The sequence below is a fragment of the Cinclus cinclus genome, chromosome 13 (assembly GCF_963662255.1).
Source record: "Cinclus cinclus chromosome 13, bCinCin1.1, whole genome shotgun sequence".
Classification (NCBI taxonomy): Eukaryota; Metazoa; Chordata; class Aves; order Passeriformes; family Cinclidae; genus Cinclus; species Cinclus cinclus.
This window is the reverse complement of record NC_085058.1, coordinates 14339366-14362659: the sequence shown is the minus strand read 5'-3', so window position 1 is coordinate 14362659 and position 23294 is coordinate 14339366. Positions and strand designations below refer to the sequence as shown.

Here is a 23294-nt window from a genome sequence, read left to right as displayed (position 1 = left end):
ACTAAAAGCCTCAATGTGGTCACTTCAACAGGCCCAGGAGGTGAGCCAGTGCTCACAGGGTGTCTGTCCTACTGATGGTGCTGATGCTGTCTGAAAATCAACATGTTTTTGAGGCAAACCACGAGGTACAAACAGGAGAGGATCAGCAGGCTTGTAGGAATGCCCTGTTTTCCTTTGTACAGCTGCTGGGTCTTCTAATCAGGACTATCTGATACACTGATGTCATGCTGGTAATGGTATAACTCTATATCAGCCTAATGGCACAATGGGTTTACAAAAGAAGCAGTATATGCAGAAATATGCATTCATGCTTGCTAATCCTTCATAAGCCTGTAATCCTGATTTTCTTTTCCAAATAATAAGTGCGGATCTATTAAGACCCTATCACTAGCTGCAAGCTAAACTCCCTTCTTCCTGCCTGAAACCTGCAGAGTCCCCTGCTCATGGTGGGGCAGGGGGTGACATGCCATCCCCACCAGCCCACAGCCCCCTGGGGTTTCTCCTTCACCTGTACCAGGGGGAGCACACAGGAGCAGCCACAGTTTCACTGCCATTCACCTCCTTTCTGGAGGGTCTGAGGGTGCCTTCTAGAGGGCATTTCTGCATCAAAATCAAATATATTTATTCACAAACATGCAAATAAGCAAGGGGATAACCAGTAGTGCTTGATAGCTTCCTCCATCCAGCCCTAGCATCCCCCTCTTGCCATTTGTGCCCCAGCACTGGCAAATCCCCACCTCCACCACCATCCCCAGTCACAAACAGCTACTTCCCAGGAATCTTGGTATCAAACAACATTTCTCAACCATTCTCCAGCCCCTTCCTACAAACAACCTGGAAATAACCCTTCCAGGAGTGACAAAGAAGTAGCCACTAATTACACAATTAATTTATTCTTTGGTACTAATAAAAGAATGTCTTTGTGTTACAAAGGAGGAGAAGAAAAGAAGAATCTAAGGATTTATTCAATTTAAGTTACAATGTATTGAAAAACCAAGTAATTGTAATGATACAGACAATGCTGAGATCGCATAATTAATAATTAAATACCTACAGAAATGACAGTTTCTTTTCTTTAGAGCTATTAACTTTTCTTTTTCTTGTTTTTCTTTTATTATTTTTTTTATTTTCATGCAACTGTCTTCAGGGCACACAAATCATGGGAGCAAATTGGCGCACGGCACAGCATCAATCTGGTTCCGTGTGCATTTTTCTGTGCACAGAGGTGCTGTATTGTCACCTTTCCCATCCTGATCCCCACGAAGCAGCAGTCACAGAACACCCTCCCTGTTTTCCCTCTGCCTGTAACAACTGTTCTTCACACCAAAAGCCCTGCAAGAAAATGGGCAGCAGGGCAAATTTTGACTCCAGCCATGAAGAGCCACTGTGCCAGAGCTGACAGGCAGAACAGCTACAGCCTTATGTGGAGGGTGTCAAGGCACAGACTTTTAGTCCATTGTTATATATATATATGTATAATGCTTATAAATCCTGATGTTAACCAATGTTATATATATATTTTAAGTATTCATGTATTCACAGCCATAAAGGCCTTTTCTCTACTTGAGCTAAATTGTATAACCGTGACCTATTGTCCCAGAAGGCTTTTTATTCATGTTAAATGGGTACTTGGATTAGAGCACTCCTTGGTAGTAGGTACAGAAGCATTCTGGAGGAGACAGGAGAAGATGGATGGTTGTATTGATGCTCAGCACAGAAACCAAAAACAGGAGAACCAAGCAGCTCTGCAGCCCAGCTGGCTTGGCATCTGAAAAATCGGATGTGGGATTGGAGCAGGGATAACAGTGCCCAGCACACACCTTCACTCACTCACATATTCCCAGTTCTGGTAGCTCCAACTTCCCAAAGGGATCCCTCACCACCCCCCAGTCCCATCTGTTCCTTGACCTGTGAGCCAGGAACAGGGAGCCAGGTTGGGCTTTGTGCTGCTGTCCGTGGAGATGCCTCACAAGTGCTCCATGCTGCACCTCTGAAGGGCTGTCCCACCTGCCCTGTCCCTCAGGGACAGCATTGCTGGCAAACAGTGCAAGTGCTCGCTGGCTCTCCAGTGTCCATGGAGCCTCCAGCTCCATCACTGAGCACAGATGCACCCTGGCAGCTCCCAGTTAATATTCACAGGGCAAACCTCCCTGGAAAAAGCCCTGCATCAGCATCCTGCACCCTCATCCCTCCCTGCCCAGTCAGGAAATCACTGCAAATCACATCAGTAAGACTGGCAGTTCCCCTGCTCTAATCTTAACCTTTATCCAAGGCCAGGGAACCCCTCTGGCTTTGAGTCTCATGGTCACACACAGGCACAAGCAGTGAAATGTTCCTGCTCCATCTGTTCATTCCCAGTGCGAGCCAAGGGCAGCCTCCAGTTCCTCAGAGACACGTTACCTTGGGAAGAAATCAGGACGAGGCAGGCCTGGGTGCTGGTGCCAGGATGCACGGTGACAGCCAGGGATGCTGGTGTCCCCTCTCTGGCTGTGATACCTCAGTCACTCCAACACAGTCAGGGTTCAAGCGGCAGAGAGCTGGCTGCTGGCTGTTACGCTGCTGCCAGATGGTGGATGAGATTAAAAGAATTTGATTTTCAAATAATCCATAAACCTGGCTGAGCTAATGTCGTTTCATATGCATTATCTTGTAATCCCAGGGAAGAGAACGTTTCAGAGCAAAGAGCCTTATTCTCCCTCTCTGCAAGGACTCTAACAAGCTAAAGATAATCCCCTTTTTGTTGGAAGGTGCTTACAGAGGACCTAACACCCAGAGTGGCACAGGGGCTGTGGCTCTGTGCTGGTGCCTGGGAAGAGGAGAGCCAGGCACCCAGCACCATGGCTACTGCCTTGTCCTGAGCTTCACAGAGGTGGGAGCAGCACACAGCAGGGTCCAGGGACACACTGAATATAAACCCCTGGCCAATAAAGAAGAGATTTTGCCACTCCTACTTCCTAACAGTGTATAGGAGCACATGCTGCTGGCATCACTGGGGTTGAGCAGAGTATATAAATATTCTTCTAGGTGAGTCCCCTTTTATGTGTACTTCTGAGGATAAACCCCAAAGTAAATAATAGTAAAGTTTGATTTTTTTAAATTTTTTTTTTATTTTGATACCCAAGTAAATCAAAGGCATGCTGTGCCAATCTGGAGAGAGGATCAGGCCCTCCCTAGTGACAAAGCCCCACAGCCAGAGTCTGGTGACCACCCTCCCCCTCACAAGGTAAGGGACAACATGTGGCTGAAGCCTCTACCCTGCCCTCTCCAAAGCAACTGCTGCACAACTAGGCTTGTAGGAAATTCATCCTTAGGGATTTCTTGACTTCTCCTTGTTTGCATCAAACACACACAATCATTTTTTGCCTCTATCCCTATTCCATATGGATGCAGCCCATCCCTCCCTCACCCCTGCACAGTGCCCTGGGCAGACCTCAGCACCTGCCCTCCATCCAACCTCTATCCTCAGATGCTGTCTGCCTGCTCCCTGACTCTTTTCCCTGCACTACAAGCTCCTTGGACTCTCCTGCTACTTGTCAAGCCTCAATGGAGCAAAGACAACCGTCTGCCAATCACTGGAATCCTTCAACATGTGAGGTACAAGCTTGAACACAGCAGTTATCCTTATTGTTGATCCTTATTCCAAGCTCCAGGTTCCCACGCTGGAGCATGCGAGAGCTTGACCAGGAGGTTATTTTAAGGGGAAAAGGAAATAAAACTCCAGTGAAAGGATTTCCCAGTCACTGCCTGCCATCTAGTGCCTAGCACTGAGCTGTTTCACGGGCAGCAAGCAGCATCCACCTTCATTCCCGGGGGAATTTAGCTCTTAGATTAGAGCCAGTGACATTTGACCGTCATGCTCCCAGCACTGATAATTTCTTGCCATGCTCCTCAGTCTGGGCCAGAGCCAGGGAATGGGTTTGGAGTCAAATAGCCCAGATCCTGGTGTGACCTATCAGGGAAAACAGCATGGGAGTGAGGAGAGGCGATGCTGTGTGCCTTCCTGGGTTGTGACACGATGCCCAGCCACAAGAAGCTAACTAAATACAACACAGCTTGACTTGCTGCAAGCTGCCGCCTTCAAGGTCGTGTCATCGTCGTCAGCAGCTCCGATCAAAGCAGTGCACACAGGCATTGTGTGAAGAGTGCTACAGACAGGCTAAAAATAGGGAGACAAATGGAAGCATGAGGGAAAGGGGTGAAGGGTGAGGCTTATCAGCTGTGCAGGAGACTGAAAACTTAGAGGAAAAACAGGAAACAAACAAAAGTAATCAAGAAACACTGACTTTGTGACTTGGAATATTCTGGTGCTTGGACTCACCTTTGAAGTTTCCCATCCAGTTCAATTCATGGGCAACCACCGCAGCAGGAACACAGTCCCTACCAACCCCTTGTAGCTGGTGATTTTAACTTTGGCTTCAGGCAGATTCAGGAGCTGATACCCTCCCTTCCTGCCTTCAGCACAGATGTACCAGTATCACCTTAGGGGGTGTCTGGCAGCTTCTTGTTCCTCTGAAAGGACTCAGATAACTACCTACCCACAAGGGCAGGCGAGAACAGGCGATACAGGTACAGCTCACCATTATCCTATTTGCAGGCAGAGAAAACTAAGTGATGTGAAATCCAGAAAGATCTGGGACAGGTAATGCCCATCTTGCTCACTGCCTCCTGCCCCTGCTAGCCCAGGAGCCTCCAGCATTCCAGTGGCAGGCACTGTCTGCTGCACCACATCCCCTAAGGAGGGACAAGACTGGATGTTAAGCTGTGAGTGCTGGTGGAGCAGAGGCTGAAAAGTGGGTCCCCATGGGTCCCACCCCCTGAAATGGGGGACTCACTGCCCCTCCACACAGTTCACGGGTGGGATCAGATGCCCTGAACACCCAATTTCCCTCCTCTCCAAACCCCTCATGGCTTGGCTGCCTACTCCCCATCAGACCCCACTTTCCTCACACTCATCCAACATTTGCAGCCTGTGCCACTTGGTAGCAGCACAGCCTGGGAAGCAATTGCTGTTCTGCAGAGGGGTGCTTTGGGTCTGACACAAATGGGCTGCACTGGAAAGGGCAGCAGCTCCTGAACAGCAGAACCAGATTTACTGATTAGCACATGGCTCCGATTTCCTCCAATGCTTCCAGAAAAGCAATAGGCGACATTAACAAAAGGATTACTCAGAATTCAAAAGCAAATGGGATTTGTGACCCATTATATTAACTGGGGACCAGGAAAAGCTCTACAGGGAGAGAACACTGCCGGCAGGTCACCAAACCAATTATTAAGAGCTCACAGACTACCAAACTAGATATATACACACATCAAGATAAATTTCTATTTGCCTGCAGAAGCAGGACGCTGGCTGAGCCACCCTCCAAACCCAGTGTGTTTTTTCTATGTGCCCATTAAACCTGGATTATACCTATTTTTTTCCCCAATAATTCACTCACCCCACAGGTTTAATGCTAAGGAATAACATTTGGGAGAGTAAAACCTGAAAGGAGAAATGTAATGGGTATAATTACTTTGATAGATGAGACAGAGCAGAAAGCAGGCAGGCAGCAGCACTGCTGGCCCATACCTCATGCCATGATATCCCCAGTCTCCTTCTGCCCAGATGCCTGAGAGGAAGAGCAACCCCTCAGAAGATGATCTGCCTTCAATATCAGCTCTCGCCTTAAACTCCAACAGAGGTCAGCTTAAACTTCAAACTGTTAACTGGAAAATATTTTCCTCCACTTTTGCATCAGTTAATTATGGAATTGGATGTTCAGCAGCCAGGTAAAGAGCCAGGTGCTGGCAGCACACAGTCCTGCTCCTGGAGTGGGCTGTGATGGTGAGTCCTAAAGCCTTGGATTCTCTCCATAAAGGCTTCACTGCTGTGCCTTGATTTTGAAGTTCATTTTAATATTGCTGAAAGACCCTTCATAATTCAATTGAGAAATGCCCCTGGGTCTTCAAGCATTGCCTATGAAGCCCTGACAAAGGTTTTTATACCCCACAAGATCTGTTAGTGAAAAGTAGCCTTGACAGCAAAGCTGTAGCTGGAACTACCTAAAGGGGGTTCCTGCTGTCAGCATTTCACACTCACCTCAAAAATCCCTGGCTTTCCTTTTTGAGGGGTTGATGTCAAAAATTGGGTAGTATCAACAAAGCTTCTGGGGAAATTTCATCCTGAGTACAAGATTCCCAGCAGCACCCCTTCTTTTATATCCATTCTTACTTTCGCAGAGACTCAAGCCTTTCCTCCTGACTGCCCTACCCTTGTGTCTTTCCAACATGCTCTTTATACCAGCCCACAGGGGTTTCACAAGAAAAGGGAGGTAAAAGGTGTCCTCAAAAACAAAAGGATGGGATCTAGTCCCCTTGTGTCACTGGTGACCTCAAGCAGATTTCCCACACAACTTTCTGCTGGGTCTTTGGGCTGCTGTGAGCAGAGCAACCCACACTGCATCCCCAACAGGCAGAAGAGCACAGCAGGAAAGGGCAGCACCTACAGAAAAATTAATTCCAAAGAGACAGATCCCTTCTAACACAAGAATGGGAGCTTGAACATAAAGGCAAAGGGACTGATGCTGCTGGAGATGCTTCATCCTCCAGGACAGGGAGTGAGCCCAAAGGTTGCACCTGCTGGGACAGCACAATTCCCATCCTCCCTGAGCCAGCTCACCCCTTGCCCCAGCAATCAGGGATACCTCAGGGTGCTACCTGCACCCCAGCAGCCCTCCCTACTCATGGTTGTATTTGGAAGAATAGCATCTTTCCTCCTACAGGTTTTCAGAGAGCAGGAAGAGGTATAGCCTGTGGCTCCAAAGGCCTCTCCTGGCTCTGCATGTATTTGTCTTCCCAGTTTTTAAGCCTTTCATAGCTTGGGGCCAGCCAGGTGGAGCAACAGACAGCAACTTCCCAATATGTGAGAAAGTGTGAGGTTCTGAATAGTTCACGCTGTATCTATCACAAAATATACAAGCAGGGCTCTGCTTAGAGAGCACCAACTTCCAAAACATACACAGACAAGGAAGGATATCAGCTAGGGAACAATTTTGTAAAAGTAAACGAAAACGGTGTCTGTGAAGCTGAAAAGTCTTTTTATTAGGACTTGTTATTTCTCCTCCACTGGAGGGGAGTGCTAGTATCAACTTGCCACAAAGAAAACCTTCAGCTCTCTCTGCTAACATGGTGGCTTGAGCAATGGCTTAGATGTCAGGGCTTTAGAATGCAACTGCTCCTTCCATTTGTGTCTGCTACTGGAGACTTTTAGCAACAGCTGCTGGACTGCATCATGCCAGGGTCAGGACATCTTGAGCTGCTTCCTTCCCCTTGGAGAGGGAAAGGATGAGGCTTTTTTGTATATGACTCTCAAGAATGGAAGCATCCTATGCCAAAAAAGGCTTTGAGGAGCAGAAAGCCTCTGCAGCCTGAGCAGTCAGGAGTGGGTAACAGAAGCATTGATCTTACCTTGGACTGCTTAGATAACTTCACATTGCTGCTTTCAAAGTGAGGAGTTATGGGTCCTCTCCAGAACTCCTCTCTCCAGTGCACGCTTCACAGGAGACCTCTTCAACTGATCTCACAGTACCATGCACTGAAGAGCCACAACAAACTCAGTTTCTTTCCCAGGCACTTGCTGCAGCTTCAGGTTCTGGCAGAGATCTCCTGTGAGGGGGCCTTTGTCAAGGTGAGAAAACCCTCCAGGGTTTGGGTGCAAACAAGCTCCAGCCTCCCTCAACACCCAGACATTCTGGTGGTTCCAACACATTTGCAAGGGGAGTTTTGTGTTTCATGTTCAACAAGAGTAAAATGCTCCCCCTGCTCTTCATGCTGGACTGCAGGAAACACACCTGGCTGTAACAGCTCTCACACAACCACAACTCCACAGGTTTCATCTGCTCTCTCAGAAAAGGCTCTCGGGCTTTGTGCTGCCCTTTCAGCAGTTACCAGCAAAATATATCCCACCAGCCTGCTCGGACTTGTGCAGTTCTGAGTATGGGAACAGGCTCACACTGAGGGGAAAGAGCCTGCAGACACCAAGTTCCCAAAGGAGAAGGACAGCCTCAGTGACCTATTGCAGGAGTTTGGGGGTAGAGGAAATGAGAAGACTCAAACCATCCTCTAGAATCCTCCTCCCTTTCTCTCCCCAAGGCTGGGGAAGACACCACACAGGAGAAGTGAGAAAAAGCCCCTGAGTTTCAGGATCTGTAATTGTTTGCAGTATATGTCTGAGTGGCTTTAAATAAAATCAACTACTGGGAAAACAATTTTAAAAAATAAGAAAAAAATAAATAATAAATAAATAAAAGGTGCTGTTCCCACTCAGGCTGCAAGCAGGAATTTTTGTTTCAGGCAATAAGAAAACAACACTTCCAGCTTTCAAAATAGACCAAAATTCTCATACACATTATCTGTAAGAAGGTCTGAGGACAAGGAAAAAACATTTTAAAATGAAGGATGTTGTTGATTCTGACCTTTCCACTGCTGAAGGAGCTAGACATCTCTCAGCACAGACAACGCCCAAAGACTTGCAGCTTGAGTAATCCAGAAACAGGAATGGTCTGAAGATTGGCAAGGTTTGAGTAGTACAGCCTTTTCTTTCATTGGTGCTCTGTCTTTCAGGAGCAAGCACAGATTAACCAGCACTTTCTATGCTTTGAAGGTTTTGTCCCAGCAATACAAAGTCTACCTTGGTATGGGAAACAGGGCAGACTCTTTAGCTAAGGGCATGCCTTAAGCTTGTGGCCACAAGGGCTCTGCTGCATCTTCTGGAGCCAGTGACAGCCTGAAACAAGAGAGGCAGAGAAAACCTGTACTGATTGCACCCATGTCCCCCACAGGAGAGGCACAGCCTGAGGGGAAGGATTCACCTCCCCCTGCTGCAGGAGCTTCCAGTCCTGGAAAAGGCAATAGGCCTCCCTTCAGCAGTGCTGACCTCAGAGAGCAGCCAAAAATCTGCAGTCTTTCAGGCACATGTTTTGCTCCACATTTATTTCTTCTTTGCCACTGCTCTCTGCTGCAGACTCAGCCTCCTTGCCAGACGGGTGAGGATGCTTCCAGGAGCCAAGTTTTGTTGGTATTTTATGGCAAACCTGCAGCTCCCAAACTGTCCAGCATTAGAAAATGGAAGTTTGCTGTGCTACCCTCCACCCCAATGACTTGCAGAGTGACTTAAGGATAACTTTAATTTGAGGCCTGGAGCTCAACAGCTCCCAAAGGATTGCTAAAATACATACAGCAATCTCCAGTTCCACCTCAGGAGGCTGAACTCTCTCTGGATGATTAACGACAGTTATTTCCTCCCTCTCTCCCTGCTGCTGGAGGAAGCTTATTCCCTGCAAGTTCCAGGAGCACTCTTGACTACTGAACAGCAACATTTACAACCAGGAAAAACCTCCAACAACAGAATCAGCCCCAGAAGGCCAAGATAGCACCACATACGCCCAGGATAGATCTTCTAATAAAAAAAAAAAATGGGGTAATAGGGTCAGGCTACCTGAGGCAGACCCAGTTGTGCTGGTTAGTTGTGCTGGTTAGCAGTACTGGCCTGATGTAGTGGGAATGGGATCCAAGAACTCCCTAGGGACACCTTTGAGGCTGCTCACACAACACAGCAATACTAAAGCACCTTCCCCTCCCAGCCCAGACAGAGAGCAGCTACTATTGTTGTTATCCTCCTTCAGTGTCTGTTGCTGTAACCTGGGGGTCACAGGAGGCAGTGGGATTGGGAAGGCAGCTTCCTACTCCTCATGGATCCATGTCCCTCCATGGCCACTGTGCCTCACAGACTGCAGGCCAGAGGCAGCTAACACTAGAAGTTAATAAGCTGTGAACATCCCTGCTCAGATTTCCCCAGAAATCCACCTTGTCCTGGCTAGTGGTCAGGAGGGTCTGTCCCCACCTGGACACACAGGTAACTCCCCAGTGCTGCTCTTATCAGAGAGCAGGTACCAGTGATAAGCATTAGCAAGGAGAAACCCTTTTGAGGCTGAGCCTATGACAGGAGTCTGGAGAGGAAAGCAAACCTTCTGGGTACCACAGCCCCAGGGAACCACACTCTTGGGAGAGGAAAGGATCACAACATGCATTTCCAGAAGAGGTGGAGGAGGAGAATTCAACAAGAGCAAAGAACTCCCTCAGGAAAGCTTCACTTCCAAGTATAGATTTTAATATTTATTCAGTAGAGGGCCAGTGAAGAGAACTGGGAAATAAGGCAAAGGGCTCTGGAGAATAATTTGCCAAGTGAACATCCCATACACACAGACCATGCAAAGCAGCAGGCATGCTCCTCCCTGCAGCCACATCCAAATCCTCCCCGTCTGCTGGAGCACAGGCCATTGTTTACAAGTCCAGGAGGAATCGATTGACTTTTTTCAGGTATTCCAACTTCAGGTAATCTCCCAGCTCCTTCTTTGTGACCCACAGGTAATCTGCCTTCAGCTCTGTCTGGGGAACATCACTGCTTTGGAGGTAGGCTTTGAAGAAGAAGACTTTGGCTCCCACGTTATTCTCAGTTCTGATGGCCCTGGGGAATTTATACTTGTAAATTCCATACGGTGCATTCCCCAGGACTTTGGCTTGAACATGATCTCCTGCAAGAAGCCAGCCATGCAAGAAAAAGACAGTAAGACATAAGAACACAGAGCAACAATAACTGCTCCCCTGTATAACAAAAATACAGCATAAGCCATTCCTTGTATGTGGTTCAGGCTGACTGTTCCCTCCTTAGCAGAAATACTGACAACTGTGAACAAACTGTGGATTTTCTCACAAGAAGACAGCTCATTTGGAGACCAGAGAGTCCTCTCAGAGTGGGAGAGGGAGGAAGGGGATGGTATCCAGCTCTGCCAGTCTTGAGTGAAAAGCAAGGACATGTGTTTGCCATCACCACCCATCAGCCACAAAAGCTACTACAGAGCAACAAGAAGGAAAGAGGAGCCCAAAGTAATCCCAAACATTCAGGGGTGTCTGGTGATACCCCAAAATCAGACCATGATAGCCAGACATGGCACTGCTGCTGCTGGTAGCCAGAGATCCCAACTCACAGTGCACCATCCCTCTGCAATAACATGCCTTTTCCAAGCAGATGGGAGATTTCACTACAGCAGATGGCAAATGTCCCTCAGACAGGGCACTGCAAGAAAACCACTGGGGCAAACAAGAGGGAGGGTCAAGCTACACACCCAAAAACATAGCCATGGCTCGCTCAGCTGTGCTCCGTAGTGTCTCTCCAGGCTGCCACTCCACTTGAGGCAGGAGCCACAGATCCTGGTTACCAATTTTCTGTTTCACCAGAAGCATCAGGTTGCTGTCCAGCTTCCTGCTCAACGATTTTCTATCGTTGCTTTTATCAGCCTCTGCCAAAAAAACAACACATGCTGGAAACAAAGTCTCCCAGCAGCATGCTCTGATCCCCTAGGTTATCAACCCTCTGTGCCTCACACCCAGCAACAATACACAAAGGTGGATACATAGAGTAAGACAAAAATCTAAGACAGGAATGCTCTCAGTCACTCTGGAAGTCATTGCAGGATTCAGCTGCTGTTTTCCTTTCCAGAAGGACTCCATAATAAGCAGCCTGGATCTCCGCCTTCACAAAAATCAACAAGAACACTAAGCAGAGCTTGGGAACCAAATGACCAAACGTTTCTCTTGTCTGGAAACCACATCTATTTTCATCATTTTTCCCTGGTGAACACACACATTTTTGCAGCATGGGAACACTGATTTCCCTGTCAGACAGTTAATTGCACGTGTGCTGCCACAGAGTCGAGACAGTGTTTAAAACAAACAAAAATGCCTTCCTTGTACTGAATTGTACTCTGGCAAATAATCTGGGTGTTCTCACCCACCACGAACCCCAGGCTGCACCTGTTATCCGTGGGGCAGCTTTGAAATGCAGGAACTTCTGTTCCCACTTCTCCTCCAGGTCCTGAGCCATGATGACTGTCTTGCCACGTGCTTCATCCTCATCATACAAGCTTTCTTTCTTCCTCCTGAGCTGCTCCTCCTCCTCCAGCTTACGGATTTCATGATCCGAATAGTGGCTCTTCTCCAGCTCTATCTAGAAGAGCAATGTGAAGAATTACTATGCCGCAAGCACTATAGGTATTAGCAAAAAAAAAAGAAAAATTATTTCCAACTCAGCAAACGTAAGACAACAGGGAGGTTGAGCAGGGCTTACCTGCTTGCAGCAGGAGCGTGTGACAGGGACACCAACACCATGGAGGAAGACCATGGGAACACCACCAACACCCACGAGATGTGGCGCAAACCGCACGCAGAGCACTGGGGGACCACCATCACAGACGGTGTGTGCAAGGCCACCAGCCCCTGATGCTCCTCTCCCCTCATGCCTGAGAGCGCCATTTCCCCATCAACACCCCTACGGACACACACACACACACATCCCCCCCCTACCTGCTCCATGAGCGCCGCCACCTCTTCCTCCTCCTTTTCCAGCGGCTGCGTAATTCTGGGAAGCCTCAACAAGCACATCGCCCCAAAAAGCTTCCACGGGCGCTGCGCGGCAGCGCTACAAACCCGCCGAGCGCCGTCCGCCGCCCGGCGCGCCAGGGGCGCCGCCATCACCCCACAATGCCGCGCCATGTCCCCTCCTCGCTCCCGGCGTGCTCCGCGCCGCCGCTCCCGGCGCGGGTCGGAGCCGCCGCGATGAGCGCGGCCATGGCGGGCGCCGGGCAACGCCTGCTGGGCTGGGGGTGAGCGGGGAGGGCGGGACGGGCTGGGGGTGAGCGGGGAGGGCGGGACGGGCTGGGGGTGAGCGGGGAGGGCGGGACGGGCTGGGGGTGAGCGGGGGGACAGCGGGGAGGGTTCACCTCGCTGCGGGATGGTCGCTGGGGGCTTCCCGCTATCGTTATCCCGATCCCTCGCACCCCCCCCAGCGCTCACCGGCGGTTGTCTCCCTCAGGGGCCGCGCCGCCGCCCTGTGCCGCGGGTTCCGCACCGGCCCCCCGAGGCTGCGGGACGCGGCGGGGGCGGCTGCCAAGGAGACGGAGAAGCAGAGCGCGACCGAGCAGAGGTGAGAGCCGAGGCCAGGCCGCGCCGGGAGGGCGCTGCCATCTGCCGCTCGCTGCGAGGTTTTATCGCCTTCGGTGGGTTTTCAGCCGAGGAAGGGGAGGGAGTCACTTGACTCAATCAGAAACGCAGCTTGTGTTTTTCGGAGGCTTGATCCCTTCTATCCTTATTTCCCGTTATGAAATGAAACTTCGTAATATTTAAAAGAACGAGCCGTGATAACTCTTGTTTTGCTCCTCAGCTTTTCAGTCCTGCAGAGGAACTCCATGAGATGGGATGGCAAGGTTTACGAAGAAGTCCCGATAGCTCACATCAAAGCAACGTACAACAAGTAAGCAAATGAGCTGCTGCATTCCTGCTCTGGTGTGAAATAAAAGCTTAGAACCCAGGGTTTGGCCTGTCATCGTTTTGATCTAAAGGCCCAAAGAAAAACAGCCAAGGGAGTGGTGTTCATGGCTGGAAAGATGATACTGGTTTAAACCTCACTGCTGTTCAGGGAGCATAACTGTCCTTGGAGTATCTTAAAAGCAATGAGATTGGTTTTATACATTTTGATTACATTCTGATATGAATAATCGGATACTGATAGTTTTAACAGAAGGTTATTTCCAGCCCACTGCTCTAGCACTGTTTCTGTACAGGTGTTGAAAAAATTATCATATTCTCTGTGAGAAGACAGTTGTGTCTCGTCAGTGATTCCTCCTGTGATATGTTACTTCTTAAGGCTCTTTCAAGTTCCAGAACTGTTTTGTGCATTTCTTTTTTAATAGAAGAGATAAATTGCAGTGGGAGGTGGGTCTGAAAGGGCTGAGTGGGGTTTGAGGTGTACTTAGATAAAGCACACCTTCTCCAGAAAGGTTCTGCCCAGGTCTGTAAGATGACCAGAAGCTCTCTGCTGGTGGTCTCTGCAGTAGGTTTAAGTAGGATACTTTGAAAGGGAGGCAGAAGTCCTGCAGTCAGCTGTGCCGGTAAGGTGAACGAGAAACTGGATAAAAAAGCTTTGTTCCAGCTTACTTTTTCCTTTTACCCCCATCCTTCCACAGCACACACATCCAGGTGGTGAGCTTTGACAACCAGCCGTTTTCCCGCACGTCCTGTGGCACAGAGGGCTTCCAGAACGCCAAGAAGGGCACTGCCATTGCAGCACAGACTGCAGCCATAGCAGCAGCAGTGGTGAGTCCCACCTGTGATCCCCACCTCCAGAGGGGAGCACTGACTGCCTGCCCCTGGACCTGGGCACCGGCCTGGCTCACAGGCAGCACTCCAGAGCTGTTCTGTGGTGTTGGAGCAGCATCCCAAGTTTCATTTGCACACAGACAAAGTGTGTTTGAAAGAGCTGTTACAAATGCCCTGAGTGTGAGCTGAGCTGTGCAGGTTGTGATTGGAAATGTGTGATTGTAACTTGGAACCTGTCCTTTCGTAGCACTGCTCTGCACAGCCTCCTGTTTTCCTAAGTGAACATTTCTTAGTCATTTGGGGAGTGTAGCCCCTGAACAGCAGCAGTTCCAGTTTTGCACCGTAGGGGACTGAGAAATAGCTGTAGTTATTGTCTGGATGTTTTGTGTCTGCTCTCTGCCACAGAACTGAGCTCCAGCCGGCAGTTCCTGTTCCAGAGAAAGCGATGTTCTTGCACCTGTAGTTTCTAGCTGCATATGGTTCATTGTAACTCCTTTTAAAAAAAACCATACGGGCGTCCAGGTGGAGGAGATAAGGCTGGCTGTGTCACAGTCTTCATTACAGCAAAATGAGGCAAGGTTAAACTGAAAATCCTTATCCTAAATTAAGTGGAACTCACTCCAGCCTTTCATGCCAGAGGAGTTTGGTGCCACAGTGGCCAACAGCTTATTGTGGTTGACTCAGAGGGATATAAGAACATCTTCACTCTTAATCTGTACTCACTGGAGCCTTGTAATAGCTGCGTAGCTGCGCTTGGACAGATTTATTCTGTCACTGTTGAAGTAGTTGGTATTTTAATTGCACCAGAGCACAATAAAAGAGCCAGAAGAGCTCCCTCCACGTGGTGGCAGCAGGGCTGTGCTGTACAGCAGTTCTTCATTTCCAATTTGCAAGCCTCTAGAATTTTTGCACTGGAGGTGTGGACTCCTGCACAGCAAATCTAAAGCTTGCCTGCTTTTCTCATTTACCCTCCAGAAAATACCCACTGTTCACAGGGGAGAAGTCACCACATTAGAGAAGGGAAAACAGCTTAGAGTTAGTCCTTGTTAGTCCCTTGCCACTTCAGTCATGTAACCATGGATCTGTCCTTTTCTGCCCTGGCTTTAGGTCACAGATAGTTTGATTTGAGGGCTTTCTCTGTGTGCAGAGCTCATGTTCTAGCACAGAAGTTCTCTTGAACTGCCATGACCATACCCCAGCATCCTCTGCTCTTAGTGTCTCTGCAGTAATCCCCATATATGTCTTCTGTATCCATTACTACCTAATCTTTATTTTTACTTACATACTGTTATGAAAATGAAAGACACCAGGGGAGCCAGAGTTTGTGCCAGAGAGAACACTAACCAGTTGTTCTTTTCACAGAAAGCACGTATGAAGGGTGTATTGCACGTGCGAGTCATGGTCAAAGGACTGGGACCAGGACGCAAAGTAGGTTTTGGAGTTTCTTTTCCATAATTTTATTTCCTCAGGTATCATGGATGTTTTCAAAACTCAGACTGATCTCAGTTAACTTGGTTTTCCTGAAGCTGAGATAAATGATTCCTCACCCAAGTGCCCAGTAATGAGTTTTTAGAGTCATTAGAATTTTAGAGTAATACCATTTTGGAGGTAGAATAAAAGCTGTATTTGGGAGTTCTTATGGCTAAAAAGTAGGAAAATCAATGGGAATGCTCAAGAAAGGACTAGAGCAGATAAGTTTAGACTGGGTTTTCTGATACGAGTTACTTATTTTTAAGAATTACAAAGTGAGAAGCATTGGAACAAGTTGATTTTCAGATGGGGAACGAAACTGTTTTGGTGTGAGCTTTTTCCCTTCTCTGCTGCCCAGTGTGTTGATAACTATTATCTCCTTTCTCTTTGCAGGCTGCCATCAAGGGGCTGACAATGGGAGGTTTGGAAGTCATCTCCATCACCGACACCACCCCAGTCCCCCACAATGGCTGCCGCCCACGGAAAGCCAGGAGATTGTGAGGGCAGTGCAAGGGACACACAGCTTTCAACATCAGTTCATCACGGACTGGGCTGAACGTCGCTTCTGTGACGGATTCTGGAAGACCACCCTCCCTGGAAGTACTTGTTGAGGGAAGCTTGGAGGTAGAAGCTGCTGGTGAAAGCAGGAGTCTGTGTATTCCCTTAGTGGGAAGCCTCTTGTCTACAAAGTTTGTTGATTAAAATGTTGGTCTTTTGACAACCATTCCTGCTGTGTTCCCAGAAGTACTTTGGCTTATTATTGCCTTTCAGCTGCTCTCTTCCTCTTCCCACCATATGTGGCTCTTGTCTAGTCCTCCATGCCATTAGTGCCCTTGTCAGGCAGGAGGAGAGCCTGAGATCTCGATCTCCTTGTAGTCATTTGTAGTAAACAACTGCACGGGGTCAGGTCGTCTTCCTTCCCTCTTTGTCTCACTGCTCACATTGGGAAACAAGACACAGAGTAACTCTTTCCTTCCCCCTTGGCTCACAGAGCTATGTGTGCCCTATGAGAGGCAGCTCTCCCTGTTCACAGAGTACCAGCCTGGATCCATTCCTGGCAAAGATCTCTCACAGTGCTTTGTTTCACCCAAGCTGTACTGACCTGCCACTGCTCTTGGCAAAGGAAAGCACAGCTCTTTCTAAAGGGGCTGCTGGGATCTTGCCAGGTTTGATGCTTGCAGTGTCTTTGGCCCTGCCTTGTGCACCACAAACTGGATTTTCTGGGGTCCTGGGGAAAGCAAGCAGGGGTTAGTAGGTCTAAGGAATAATGAAATGCTGCCAAGGAGATACAAAGCACTTAAGTCTTGAATTGTACCTCTGTGTATCCACAAGCAGCAGGAGCTTGTGGGTCTGTGATGTATTATCGCTGTCCCAGCTCTGTCCAGAATTTCTGCCAAGAAAATATGTCAGGAGCATTAAGCAGGGAAGGTAACAGCAGCAACTGACCACAGGATTGATTGCTGGATGGCAGAGGCACAGTGCCTAGCAAAGGGCATCTCATTGAAATCCCTGCTGCCAGAGAAGCCCTGGCCCTATACAATGTGCTCTGGGCAGATATTTCACCTGTAAACATGGTGTATTTTGGAGCAGCCAGCAGTTCTATTGCAAATGCAGAATCTTCCTTTCTATTATTTCTCATTCTGTCATTCCTCTGTAGTTTCTTAAATTGCATAGTTAACTATTTTCTTCCTCTTTAGAGAAAGGGTACCATAGCAACAAGGCACTGAACCTCCTTCGTGGGACTGAATGGCATACAGCAGGTTTTGAAAGAAATCACTCAGCTTAGAAAAGCCTGTTGAATTGCATTTGACAGGAGAAAACAAGATTTAGACAAATCTACTTTAGTCCAACTCTCTTTTTCAAGGGAGGGTAGGTGATCTTAAAGGGAAGTTCCTTGAGCTGTCACAGATTTGAGTGAGGAAGCAAGGCTCTTCCATAGATGTTTGACACACTAAAAAAGTTTCCTTCTCACTCCAGAAATATGGCTGCACTGGGGACTCAATATTCTGCTTTTTAAGAAGATGGCACATCAGCCATAAACTGCCAAGATAAACTCTCTGAGTATGCAGGCAGCTGGCTGAGGAAGGGGTGTGTGATGTGCTTACAGCAAGGCTGCGCTGGTGTCTGTGTCCAGCACAGCAATCAACCTGACAAAGAAGGGCACTAGGCTGTGCTGGCAGGTTTGTCTAACACACAGAAAACCAAACACTGCTGTTTACTACAGCCTGTTCATTGCATCAATGCAGAGGTGCCCATGTCACATGAAGATGGTAGAACACATTGAAAAGTAAGATTGTGAAGAGATCTGTGGGCCTTCTGGAACTCAGGAAAGAGTATGTGGGTGAATCAAGAGTCAGAAAACAAGAAAAATAAATCTTCATCTTACCCAGACTTAAAATCAAGGCTGTGTCCTCTGTAAAGGGCACTCCTGGTTTCTGGGTGTTTGTGAAGGTTTTAGGAAGTCTGCTAGTGCATCACCACTGCTTCTACAGTGAGAAGCTTTATGTCCCTCCCTGCCCTGCCTCTTTCTGGTAGCTACCCCTACTTCTTGCTTTGACTGACAGTGCTGTAACACCCTCTGTGCTGGACAGAAGAGGCTGACACTGTTCTCCATAGCTCAGTGGCTGGGATCTGTACAGTATGATGCAAATCTTCCAGACCCCCAGGTCTCTGTACTCTGAGCTCCCTGGCACAGTACTTCAGTTGTACAGCTTTTTACTGAAATCACATTTTCCATCCACCTTCTCTCCTGCCCTGATGGAGCACACCCCAAAACATGTCCTAACGTAGTGCACAGTCTGAACTGTTTATTCTGCAGCACATCCCGAGGCTCTGGGGCAGTCAGTGAGGTGAGGGAGCACAGCTGCACAAAGCAAGGGATCAGGTGCTCCTTCCTGCACATACTGTACAGTGCAGGAAGGCTTAAAACTCCACTGTGGTTCGTGTTGCAGGGAATTAATAGACACCAATAGTGCTTAACGATTTCCTTACTCTTCAAATGAAACTATTAATTAAAGGCCTGGTTTTAGTCAGACACTGGTGTTTATGAGTTCTAATTGCTTTTCTTGGCATCTGGGTGGAAAGCCGTTTTCTACTGGCTCGCATTCCTCCTGAGCAGCAATTACTTTATTTGTCGGTAGCATGGTCACAGCATTAGCACTCTCATTAGGGTCATGTCCTCTCCCTCTGGGCTTCCCTATTGCTTTTAGACATTTTTCTCTCCATTCCCTCCTAACTTGATTCCCTATGCTCAAAGATGACTTTTTCTGTGAAACAATCTCAGAAATTGCTACTGGCTGCAAAGCTTCATCCCCGTTCAACCCTGGTCTTTCCTGAGATTTTGCCTTCTGTTCTAAATAAAAGGTCACGTGGACCTCTCTCCATTGTATCCCTGTAAATCCCTGTGTAAAACACAGAACAGTCTCCTGATTTACAGATAAAATGCTGCCTCAGGTCTGTTTACCCCTTACTGAGTGCCACATCACCTTGGGGAGCTAGTCTAACTCAGTTACCCTTCCCTTGGACAGGGATGACACCTGGTGGCCTGGAAAAATAGCCCTCAGTCATGTCCCTAATAGTGTATTATTCTACAAAGAGGAATTACTTCCCTATCCCCAGCAACAAGGACTTTCTGCCCAGAGCTGCAGCTTTATCTGCTGAATTGATGATTTACTATTTCTTCCATGAGCATCTCAGTGACAAGAGTCAGGCAGCCAATTTGGATCCCTTTGTGAGATTCAATTAAACTCTTAGGTGATGTCAGTGTCCTTTAACAGCTGACTGTACACACAAGCAGGCAAGAAGGGGGAGAAGGGGACAGACCCTGCAGTGCTAATAAACTGTAACAGCAGGGGTGGCTTACGACAGCCCGGCTGCAGCTGTTAAAGACATCTGTGCAGGTTTTGCTGGCTTTCCCTCTGGTGTGGGAATACCTGGCTCAAGATGTGCACAAAGCAGGTCACTGAGTAGGTGTTTATAACCCTAAAGCACCCCCGGGAGTCTTGAAGAAGTAACAGTTCAAATCAGGTTGTGTTTTGGCACTCAAGACTTTGGCAGATAATCACGGTTCTGCTTTCCTGCCTGACATCCCCACCTGGCCCCTCTTCCCTTCCAACCTCAGCCCATAACCTCTCAGTCCAAAAGAAGATAAGGGCCCTCGGATTGTTTTTGTGCTTTTCCAATGCTCTCCTCTCCCTGAAGAGGCATTAATAGGTACTCGATGGCAGTAGGAACTGCTCAGAGGTTTTACTAATGAACAGCCTAAGAGCATCCAAGTCCCCACACTGACGGGTGAAGCGGGGCTGCAGGGACCTCTTGGAGAGATGTAGAAGGGAGCCAAGTCTTGATGCTATTTTGTTTTTTTGAAACCACTCACACCTCCTCTGCTGAGTTCTCCAAGCTTCCCCTGCACTAGTCCCACTTGGCAGGGTCCTCTGATTTCTCCAGAGTCCAAAGCCCTCCTCCTATGCCCACATCTACTGAGAGTGGAAGCTGTGCACCACCTGGACCCAAACATCTCAGCAGCTCTGGAGCCCTAGCAGCCATTGCTTGGGAGAGCTGCTTCCAGCAGCAACCTCACCACCTGTTTTTCTAAAGAAAAGTAAGAAGACAGGAAAAAGGATTGGACACAAGGGGCTCCTCTGCACAGCAGCAAGCAAGGCTTCCCACCCACACAAGGCTCCAGGTAACAAATAAAAAGTCGAGCCCCAGGCAGGAGAATAACATATTTCACCACCAGTCTCCCATCCACTGCCCCTTCTGCAGGTTCCAAGATGAGGTAAATCAGGATTCTTCTCTTCATGCGCCAGCCTGCAGGCACACAGCTTGCTCTCCTAATTGCCAGCCAGGCTCTCGCAGAGCCCCTTGGCAAGACTTGGCCACTGCCTTTTGTTTTGCTCCTGCCAAATTTACAGAAACAGCAATTTCCTGAGCTGCCAGGGTCAAACTGACCAAGAAATGTAAATTACTTTAGACTGGCCTGCCCTGTGGACTTCTTAGTAAGGCCAATGGCTGGAAAGCAGCTTTCTCCAGCACTGGGAGATCCTCTGGGACAATCTGGACACAGTTGCAAAACCAGCCCCATTTGCCAAAATCCACCCAAAGAAGTGATGCTGGCTGGGGAGATCCCCTTCCAAGTTATCCTGCAGCTAAGAGACACAGTCACCAAAGGGCTAGTGTAAAACTGGAACAAACCCTGCCTGGCTGCACAGCAGAGCTGCCCTCCCCAGCCTTTATCAGACCCAGTGGATCAGCACCAACATCACCTTCAAACCTGAGCCCTCTCTGGGGAAGCAGCCGATGGGGGGGATTTAGGGGGTAGGAGGCAGGATGAGGAGAGATTAACTCAGACTTTGCTGCCCAAAGCCAGACAGGCTGCACTGCACAATCATGCTGTCGAGATGACATTTGTCTGTCCTGTGTTACAGGAGACCCTGTTGAGCTGCCAGTCGCTCCTTCTTCCTTACAAAGAGGGATTTTACAAGCATTAAGCACTAACCAGTCAGGGGTAAACCAGCGACCTACCTACGCTGCTGCAGGTATCAGCACAGATAATCTGGACCTTACACTGACTTCAGGACAAGCCCCCAAAAAAATAGGGCAGCAGCAATGAAAATTACCCGTCACGCTCAGAGACAACGGAGCACGCGCTGGCTCTGCACTAGGGACAATGCCAGTGCTTTGGGAGGGGAGTCCCACACGCAGGGACAGTGCCAGCGCTGCAGTGACCCACAGGATGCATGTTCAGTCCCGCAGCTCGGGCCAAGGCTCCCTGCTGGTCGCCACAGAGGTGCTGGTGCCCCTCACCTTTGCAAGCTTTCTGAAGCGCTTTCCCTTCCCGAGCGGCTGGCAGGCACAGCAAGGCCGTTTCCATGCCCATGGCATGTTTCTTCCCGTTGCTGTGGCGATGGCACTGGGCGCCAGCAGGTCGGAGGCGGGAGGGTGAGGATCGAGGATCGTATCTCCCCGGAGCTCACCAAGGGCACCGGGTACATCTAATCCGGCACTGCTCCATTTTAGGCCCCCGAGGAGCTATCAAATGACCGGCTCAGCGGCAGCGAGCAGGCACTCACAGGGATGCAGTGCTGCCCACTGCTCTCAACAACACCCTAAAATCACGTCCAACTGCAGCCAGATGGTCCTGGCGGGGCTTCCCTGCCACCTGCCTGCTTCTCACCCCTCCAAGCCCCTTAAGCAACTGGTCCCACACATCCCAGCACCCCCGGGCTGGCAGGGTCTGGCCCAGGGCTGCCAGTGCACCCTCAGCTGCCCCATCCAAGGTAACCAGAGGTGCTGCCCAGTCAGGCACTGGGACAGTGACAGTGTGCTCTGCCACCCCACCCTCTCATACCCTTCTGCCTCCCTACCTGATGTTGTTGCAACACACCTGGATAGAGGAAGGACATTGGCAGAGAGAAGGACAAACTTGTGCAAAAGCAGCTTTCAGAGGGAACAATTCACTGCCAAAAACAGGGGCTTAGGGAGTCTTCTGGGCAAAGCCAGGGCTGCTCTGGACTACATTTGGCCTTTGCAAAGCTGCTGGGTAGAAGGAAATTAAGACAGCCGTGGAAAGTAGAAATAACATGTTCCTGGCTTTAAAAAGACAAAACTCAAACGAGTTTTGTCATCCACAGAAAATAAACTCCTCCAAAGGCTGCAGTTCATACCTGGACAAAGCAGAATGCAGCAAATACAGGGAACTTGGCAGTGTTATATGGGCCCTGGGCATCCATGAGCCATCCCATCACGTTTCTACATAACTGCCCTCAACTCAATAATCAAGTGAGGACCCACGTGTTACCCAGATGCTGCAGCACAGCCCTGAGTGGCCAGAACCAAGGGCAACTTGTCTCTTTCCAGCTCTGCTCACATACAAGACCACAGCAGTTGGCCATGAATTACTAGTTTCCAGATTGCTAGTTTAAAACTACAGTATTTTTATGTCAAAACATCATTAAGAAAAAGGTGCCATTTAGTGTTTCCTCCACATCAGTATTTTTCTGAGAACTTATTTCCTTACACAGTAAATACCGCTCTTCCCCAAGAGAAACAAAGTCAAATCAGACCTTGGCCAGCAAACAGCTCTAGCAGGTCTGGGGCTGCCTGAGCCAGCTTCAGGCTGGAACTGCACTGCATAGCTCAGCCCACAGCCCTGGAGCAAGGAAAACAATAAAAAAATAAAAAGCATTTCACCATTCCCTCCTCCTGAGGAGTCCTTCACCAGAAAAGCTTTTACAACCATGTAACAAGACAGGGAAGCACAAGATTCAGACCCATCAATGACACAGACTCTGGAACTTGCATAGCAAGTATGAAGTAAACCCACAAAACCCTGTCCCATTGTCCACAGAATATCCATTTGCTCTGCAATGTGCACCCCTCTGATAAAGGCTCACAGAAGGACAACAGCTGGGAGAGGGCCACATGTCTCATTGCCACCCCTTTGCCACCTCTCTGCCCACAGCCCTGAGAGATCCCTGCAGGAAATGCTGGCAGAAAAGCACCAAGACAGATCATAAAGAAGAAAAACAAAGAGATTTCTTAAAGCATCAGAAATCTGATTCTTCTAGCTGGGTCAGAATGACCAAGGGAAGAGCTTAAGGGATGCAGCACCTGAGCAAAAGGAAGGTCATGTC

General features: G+C 48.8%; 2 protein-coding genes across 2 annotated transcripts; one reads left to right on the top strand and one right to left on the bottom strand.

Annotated features, from left to right (window-relative positions):
• Window positions 1-10166: 10166 nt before the first annotated feature.
• Window positions 10167-12588, bottom strand: MRPL46 (mitochondrial ribosomal protein L46). Its single transcript, XM_062501536.1, has 4 exons — window positions 12400-12588; window positions 11851-12043; window positions 11163-11336; window positions 10167-10571 (listed from the first exon to the last, which is right to left on the bottom strand). The coding sequence occupies exons 1-4, from the start codon at window positions 12586-12588 to the stop codon at window positions 10321-10323; spliced, it is 807 nt and encodes a 268-aa protein (XP_062357520.1). The 3' UTR covers window positions 10167-10320.
• Window positions 12589-12634: 46 nt separating this feature from the next.
• On the top strand, window positions 12635-16384 carry MRPS11 (mitochondrial ribosomal protein S11). The gene is made up of 6 exons (XM_062501434.1): window positions 12635-12698; window positions 12908-13018; window positions 13256-13345; window positions 14058-14187; window positions 15553-15618; window positions 16054-16384. Exons 1-6 carry the CDS (start codon window positions 12652-12654, stop codon window positions 16159-16161), a joined length of 552 nt encoding a protein of 183 aa, XP_062357418.1. The 5' UTR covers window positions 12635-12651; the 3' UTR covers window positions 16162-16384.
• The last annotated feature ends 6910 nt before the right edge of the window (window positions 16385-23294 follow it).